This window comes from Trichechus manatus, unplaced genomic scaffold (assembly GCF_000243295.1).
Source record: "Trichechus manatus latirostris isolate Lorelei unplaced genomic scaffold, TriManLat1.0 scaffold00021, whole genome shotgun sequence".
NCBI classification, from domain to species: domain Eukaryota; kingdom Metazoa; phylum Chordata; class Mammalia; order Sirenia; family Trichechidae; genus Trichechus; species Trichechus manatus.
Genome location: NW_004443957.1, coordinates 9,783,084 through 9,790,745, shown reverse-complemented (window position 1 = coordinate 9,790,745; position 7,662 = coordinate 9,783,084). Strand labels below are relative to the sequence as shown.

The window sequence follows — 7,662 nt, the reverse complement described above, 5'->3', positions numbered from 1 at the left end:
CAATAAGAATGGCAAGGAGGAGGAAAGTGTGAGCTACATTGCAGGGATAGCCCTACAAAGCTTGATGACTGATGGGGGGCAGTGAAAAATTAAAGTGCATATTGAGGTTTTGAGACCCTCGAGTGGTGAAACATTAACCAAGACAGAGACAGCAAGATGAACAGGCTGAGAAGGCAGATGACAAATGAGGTTCTTGACATTTGAAATGCATTTGTTCCCATCATCTCGCACATAACTCTATCACCTGTCTCAGAGCAGAGCTTGGGCCTGACTCCTTTTGTATGTTCAGAAGCTGGCACAGAGTAGGTCTTCAAAATACTTGAATTAACAGTCACTGTCAATATCTTCTCTTCTTCTTTCCTTCCTGCCTTGTTTGTTGTTTTTAGCTGCTGTTGAGTCTGCCCTAAATCATGGGGACCTCATGCATAATGGAATGAAATGCTGCTTGGTCCTACACCATCTCCATGATTGGTTGTGGTTCAGACCGTTGCGATCCATAGGGTTTTCATTGGCTGACTTTTGGAAGTAGACAGCCAGGCCTTTCTTCCTAGTCCTAGCTTCCTAATCTGGAAGCTCTGCTGAAACCTGTTCAGCATCATAGCAACATGAAAGCCACTACTGACAGGAGGTGGCTGTGCATGAAGTGAACTGGCCAGGAACCTTATTTATTTATTTATTTTTACTTAAATAATTGCAAGCCCAAGGGCTTCCCTAGCTAATACCACTGTCTTTGTTTGAACTAGAACAAAGTGCCCTCTATGGGTTTACTAATTAGAAAAAGTATCTTTATCTGGGTGGATGTGGCCCCTTGTTTTGGGCTTAGGAAACAGAGTACACCTTTGTGTGAAGAAAAAGGTGCCCCTCCCTGTAGGAGGAAGCATCCAGGGCCAGAATGAAGAGCTTGGAGAACTGAGTGCAGAGTTGGGATTTCAGATTCCACTCACCCCATCAGCTGGCACAAAATTCTCTGGAACATGCTCCTGGCTGGTCTCCTTGGTCTCACCTTGCCAATTCTATTGCATTCAGCCAGAGTGATTTTTTTTTCAAGACATAAAGCTAATCATATCACATTCTGGTTAAACCTTTCTGTGTTTCCCCAGTGACTTCAGGATAAAGTCCAAAGTCCTTGACTTGAAAACAAAGGCCGTTCACGACAGCTCTTTCTCAGCCTCTTCTCCAGCCACTCTTCTTCACCATCCTCTCGCCAGATGCAGCTCCCTGAATGGCTGGTGCACCAGCGACTCCCTCACTCCCTGTCCAGCAACCACCTGCCTCTCTCTCTCTCCCAAATGGCCAGACTGTCTGGTTTCTCTGAGATTTACTCAGATCATTTCAAGGAAGCTGCGCTGACTCCAGTCTGACTCTGAACCACCTCCGTACACCCTTCTTTCTGCAAAGCCACCTCGGTCCCAGCACTTACAGGCTGGTCTGCTTCCCTGTCTGTGACCTCCTTGAGGACCAGTAATGTGGTTTGTCCATGTCTTTTTACTCCAGCACCAGTAGGTAGGCACCTGGTTCATGCTTGTCATATGGACAAATGACAACATGACTTACCAACAAATGAAAAGCATAGATTTTACTACAAAAAAAAATCTAAATTTTGCTGCTTTCTGAAAATAAGGTATTCAGTCAGTTGTCAAAGGCATTCATTTTCCATACTTTCCTGTAGCCTTGAAATGGGTATTTACTTAGGAGGTTAATGATGTAGGGGAAGATAATTCCTTTAGCTTATTTTACTTCCTGAGGCTTTATTGCAAGGCTGATTTGCTCTGTCTGGTATGACCCCTTCTTTCTCTCCGATTTCTCCCTTTTGGAATAAGAATATCTACCCTGCGCCTGTACCACCATTGTTTTTTGGCAACAGATAACTTGTATTCATAGGTCCACCAGTGGAAAGGAATTTTGCCCCAGAATGGACCGCAACCAGAGTTTCACCTCTACCTGATTTAGATTTAGAGGGTGAGATTTTGGACTTAAGGGTTGATGCCGGAATGGGTTAAGATTTTGGGGGCTGTTGGGATGGGTTGAATGTATTTTGCATGTGGGAAGGACATGAATTTTGGGGGTCAGAGGGCAGACTGTCATGGATTGAATCGTGTCCCCCAGCAAAACATATGCTGAAGTCCTAACCCCTAGTACCTGTGAATGTGACTTTGTTGGGAAATAGGGTTTTTGAAGATGTTACCAGTTAAGTTAGCATGAGGTCATACTGGAATAGGATGGATCCTAGTTCAATCTGAATGCCGTCCTTATAAGGGATGGAAACAAACACAGAGAGACATACATCGAAAACACTGCCATGTGAAGATGCACCTACAAACCAAGGAATGCCAAGAAATGCCTCCAGCTACCAGAACCAGGAGGAACAAGAAATAATCTTCCCCTAGAGTGTTCAGAGAAAGCATGGTCCTACTAACATCCTGAATTGTTGAATAGCAAAGATGTCGCCTTGAAGACTAAGGTGCGCCTGATGCAAGCTGTGGTGTTTTCAATTGCCTCATATGGATGCGAAAGCTGGACGATGAAAAAGGAAGACAGAAGAAGAATCAGTGCCTTTGAATTGTGGTGTTGATGAAGAATATTGACTATACCATGGACTGCCAAAAGAATGAACAAATCTGTCTTGGAAGAAGTACAACCAGAATGCTCCTGAGAAGCAAGGATTGTGAGACTACGTCTCACATACTTTGGACATGTTATAAGGAGGAACCAGTCCCTGGAGAAGGTCATCATGCTTGGTAGAGTAGAGGGCCAATGAAAAAGAGGAAGACCCTCAACAAGATGGGTTGACACAGTGTTTGCAACAATGGGCTCAAACACAGCAACAATTGTGAGGATGGTGCAGGACCAGGCAGTGTTTCGTTCTGTCGTACGTGGGGTCGCTATGAGTCGGAACCGACTTGATGGCACCTAACAACAACAGTAACGGCATCCAGAACAGTGAGACAATACATTTTTGTTCTTGTATGCCACTTGATTTGTGGTATTTTGTTACAGCAGCCCTTGGAAACTAATATAGTTTGGTTTTTGATTATATCATGCATTTGATCTTTGTGAGATGCTTAAAAAAATCACCTGTCTATTGATCTAGGAAATGTACTTAATTTCTTTAAAAACGTTTCACTTTGGGGGCTGGGGGGTTTTGCCCGGTTGCCAAAATAGATGCCATCAATGATGTCACTGATGGTGGTGTCATTTGTTCAAAATGCTACATCTGCCCAGTGATGAGCTTTGAAATGCTTACATAGGCTATCAAAAGGTTTTGCTTGGAACTTCCAGCACAACTTGTATATATTTGTTTATATATATATTGAAGCAGCTGTGAGAATATGTTCAATAAAAAAAGAAACAATTGAATTGGAAAATATCACTTAAATTTCAACAACAACAACAAAATAAAATGGTAGTAGTAGGCCGAGACAAGGAGCTGGAGGTGTGTGTTGTAGATGTGCATAAATTTTGACGTAGTTGATATTATGCTTTCTTGGGACAACACAAAAATGGAAATTCATTCTGCCACATTGTTTTCATTGTCTATGGGGAAAAACAGTGATTATCATTTTCTCTTCATAGAAGCCACGGCGTTAAGGAATGGAGATCAAGGCCAAGTACGTGCTTTATAGATATCGATTTTTTTCATCCTTTTGACAGTCAATTAAAAATATTTCCCATGATTTTCATCAGTAATAGTTTTCACTATTTCTTTTTCAGCTCATTTCTACAGTTCCCAATAGTATTTTAGGCTCTTTGGCTGTGACTCTTTTAGTCATTTTTTGAAAATAAATGAGTAGTTACTGATTTAATGTTTAGTTATGACTGTTAACTATTACACAAGAATTGGGGTATGCACACTTGTTTTTCTCTTGTGGTCTTTCTCTTCACACCCTCACATCCTACTCTTACACATACTTGGCTCATGGGAATAACTATTTAGAGATAAGCTTAGATGGAGGCTTAATTTCTAGTTTTGGTTTGAATTCTATGATGTGCTGCAGTTACCTTATCTGTCAGGTAAAAACTTGAACTTCTAAAGAACAATATGTTCTCCAAACGCAAGATGTAATTATTATAAAGAGGGTATTAATCCATATATTAATTGATTCCTATAGTAAAAGTAAATGTACTTTCCATTTTCCACAAATTGTTTCCCTTTTAAATATGCCTCATATCCATCTTCTGCAAAATGAAGTTGCACATAACATCTCATGCTGTTATATCCAAATACGCTTCCTTCCTCCCTTTCTTTAAATATTTCTTGAGTGACTCATGGAGAATGTAAGAAAGAGAGACGTACACACCCACAGAAACGGGACACATACTGTCTTAAAGAATCCCTCCCCAGCATGCCTATGTCATCTAAATGCAGCACTAGGCTTTTAATGGGGACTCCAAATATTTGTAGATTTGAACATGCATTTTAAAATAATTTCATCATAACTATCTTTATTTCAACAGTAATGGACAAGCAGTGTCTATTAGTAGCATATTCCTGCTTTCAAAGTTCTGAAGCCAGCTCTGACCTCAAGGAAAAGGAACCATTTTTAAAGTCTATTTGAATCTATTCATTTGTCCATTCATGCAAAAATTAACTATGGGGAAAAGGTAAAATGTAGGAAAGGGGATAAAAATCAGAATACTCTTCTGCTTCTTTTCTGTTCTGGCAGGTTCAAAACCAATAATGTAAGTGTTCACTGAAGTAGTCTCAAAAGATTGCAAGCTCCTCTAGCACAGTGTCTGACACATAGTAAGTGCTCAATGAATACCAGTTTATTCATTACAATGTAACGGGCTGTATCTAGAGGACTCCTTTCTTTCTACTTGATTCACCATTCCATTTTCTTTTTTTCTCTTTTGTGCTTCAAGAAGGGTCTGCATGTGCTTTGTTTTCAGAATCTGTAAAATGGGTTCAATGCTTAATTACCTAGTAAAATGCAGGCAAGAATCTAGGTCAGAATTTTCCTTAAATCTCTTCTCTGATTTAAGACACTTCAGGGATGAGATATATGAGATCCTATGTCAACGGATGATGATTTTTAGCTTTACAAGTGACCCACAATCCGGTAGCGGGCGCAGTGAGAAATTAAGAAAATAGCACACTTTTATCGCTGTCATTTCACATTCACTCAAATCTGAACTGGAATGCCACAAAAACAACTCCCTGTTAGCCCAGAGGAAAAAAAAAAAAAAAAGAAAGAAAGTAAAGGGGAAATTTAGATTAGTCACAAAGAAGTTCCCCCGCCTGCCTGCAAAAGCTGAAGCGTTAAAACTGAGACAGTCCTCTCTGCTCTTTCAATCGTCTTTTATCTCTGGTCCTGGGACCTCTGTGTATTTTCTGATTGATACTCTTTGTTTTGCCTTCACCTCCTCTTTTGTGGGGGAACAGGTTAGCCCTCCCCCGGGTTCCTCTTGCTGCAACTTTCATCTTCCCTGCATCCAGGCTGTGAAGATGGAAAGGGTCCAACCCCTGGACGAGAATGTGGGAGATGTGCCAAGGCTGAGATTCGGGAGGAACAGTCTATTGCTGGCGACCTCTGTGATTCAGTGGCTGGGCTTGCTGTTGTGCCTAACCTACATCTGCCTGCACTTTTATGCTTCTGAGGTAAGACGCACTGCCGGGCATTTATCCCTCCAGCTCGTGCTGCTGACAGCTCCAGCAGCTGCAAACGGTCACTTGGAAATGATCTGATGCCAAAATTGTTAGAAGTGGTTTCTTTTCCCCCTCCACAATTTTAAAGTGTGGTCAGACACCCTTCTGTCTCTTCTTTCCTTCCTTCTTTGCAGTGGTGGCAGTGGCAGGGCAGAGTGGAGGTAGGGCAGGGACAATGCTTTGAGATTATTCTCTTTTTCTTTGCAATTCAAGGATCTTGGTATTCCTTCATGAGCTCAATTTTGAAGCTCTGAATCACTGATGTACTGGGTTTATCCACCCTGCTACTAATGTGTCTCATCAGGGAATTACTATAAAAAGGAAATTAGGGACCACTACCACTTTCCCATCACATTAATACACTCCATATACATAAAAGGAGGTTTTGTTTTTTTTAAGAATGCCAAAAGTATCTATTTAAATCCTTTTAAATATCTTAACCTGTGCATTTTAAGGGCAGGGATGTGTGTGTGCATGGGTGTGCTTGTGTGTATGTACACATGTCCTGTCATTTACCCCAACGATTAAATCAGATATTGTTTCTAGCAGCCTGTCTCTACCAATCACAATGTAAAGACATCACCTGGTATTTTTTCCAGTTTGTCCAATACATGATGCAGTGGGAGATCATTGGTCTAGTATTTTTCCCACTTAAGATATTCTTCCCATTTTTCCTTCTCTTTATTCTAGTCCCATGCATCCCCCTTTAATAATTTTTTTTTCTTATTTATTTGTTCAGATATACAAACCTTATTAGGTTTTTAAGGAAGTTCTCGATGGCAGGAGACTCCATTGAAAAGAAAATAAATCCCCATTCACCTTGCGTTCTCTCTCGCTGGGGTTATTCCGATAATTCTTGTGTCTTGGCTGGCTGCTTTGGGTTGGAAAAGTCTCTCCCTGGTAAAAGACAGTAGGAGCTTGTATTCCTGACCGCCGTGTCCAAAACTGGGTACCCCAGAGTAACGGAGGATGAGATGAGCAGAGTGCTAGCAGATGTCTGGCCTTATCTCTGCCCACAGAAACTGAGCGTTTGCGGTGCAGGGAGGCTGGTGGGAGTCTGGTTGTGATTGCAGTACCGCGGAGAGTGCTTGCGTCTACGAACTCTACAGGCGTAGCGGGTCACGCTCCCATCTCCAGACTGGTTAATCCGACAACACGCTCATCTTCTGCTCACCACACCACTGTTTACTGCTCTTTGTGCAGAACCTTGGGAGTGAAATCAGAGCAGGCGATTTGAGGAGGGGGGATGTGGGGGAGGAGTAACGTGTCCATGGCAGGATGCCCAAGGCAGAGACAGAAATTGGGCTCTTCCAAGAAGAAAACAAACACAGTAACCAAAAATAGAACAGCTGAGTGCATTTGCCAGGTCTGGGAGCCTTAAAGCTTTATTTCAAACAACCACAGCATTACACACTTCCTTACACCGTGGGATGATAAAACGACAGGACAAAAAGGCTAACCAATTGCATTAGGGCTCTGAGCAGGAGGAAGCAAAAGGTGAAACTTACATGTATAATAGCCTGCTGGTGGCAGGGGCCGCCCACGGAGGATTGATGCCCAGGGGACACTGAGAGGAAGAGGTGTCCTTTCTGGCAAGGCGCCCAACCGCCCTGTGACAGCGCTGGGAAGGAAAGCTGAGCGCTGGCTTCCAGGACTCTAGAACTCACAATACGCCTATCTCTGGGAGAGAATTAACTTTTTCCAGCCTTGGTGCAGTCTTCCAGGAAAGATCAGGCAAGTTCTGCAGAAATAGAAGCAAAGACATAGGAGGTGCATTAAAACTGTGCGTTGAAGAAACTCATTCTCATATACTGGGGATCCAGAAATATTTCTAGCCCAGATAGTTGAAATTCATTTGACATTAATTAAAATTTTTCTTTTCTTATTTCTAGCTCGACTGTTTTAGCTAATGTGATTTTTCATAATGTTACAGGATCCAGGGCAACGCAATGGGTCCTTACGTTTAATCTCATATACTTTGTTACGGGGCAGGATAGCACAGACTGGTTGCGTCT

At 42.1% G+C, this 7,662-nt stretch overlaps 1 protein-coding gene across 1 annotated transcript in view; it reads left to right on the top strand.

The window, feature by feature from the left end:
• The first annotated feature begins 5,312 nt into the window (after positions 1-5,312).
• TNFSF4 (TNF superfamily member 4) overlaps positions 5,313-7,662 on the top strand; it is a 19,638-nt gene continuing 17,288 nt past the window's right edge. Inside the window, exon 1 of the mRNA XM_004372944.2 lies at positions 5,313-5,599. Within this exon, the coding sequence (XP_004373001.1) occupies positions 5,447-5,599 (153 nt within the window). The 5' untranslated portion in view covers positions 5,313-5,446. The remainder of the gene's footprint in view (positions 5,600-7,662) is intronic.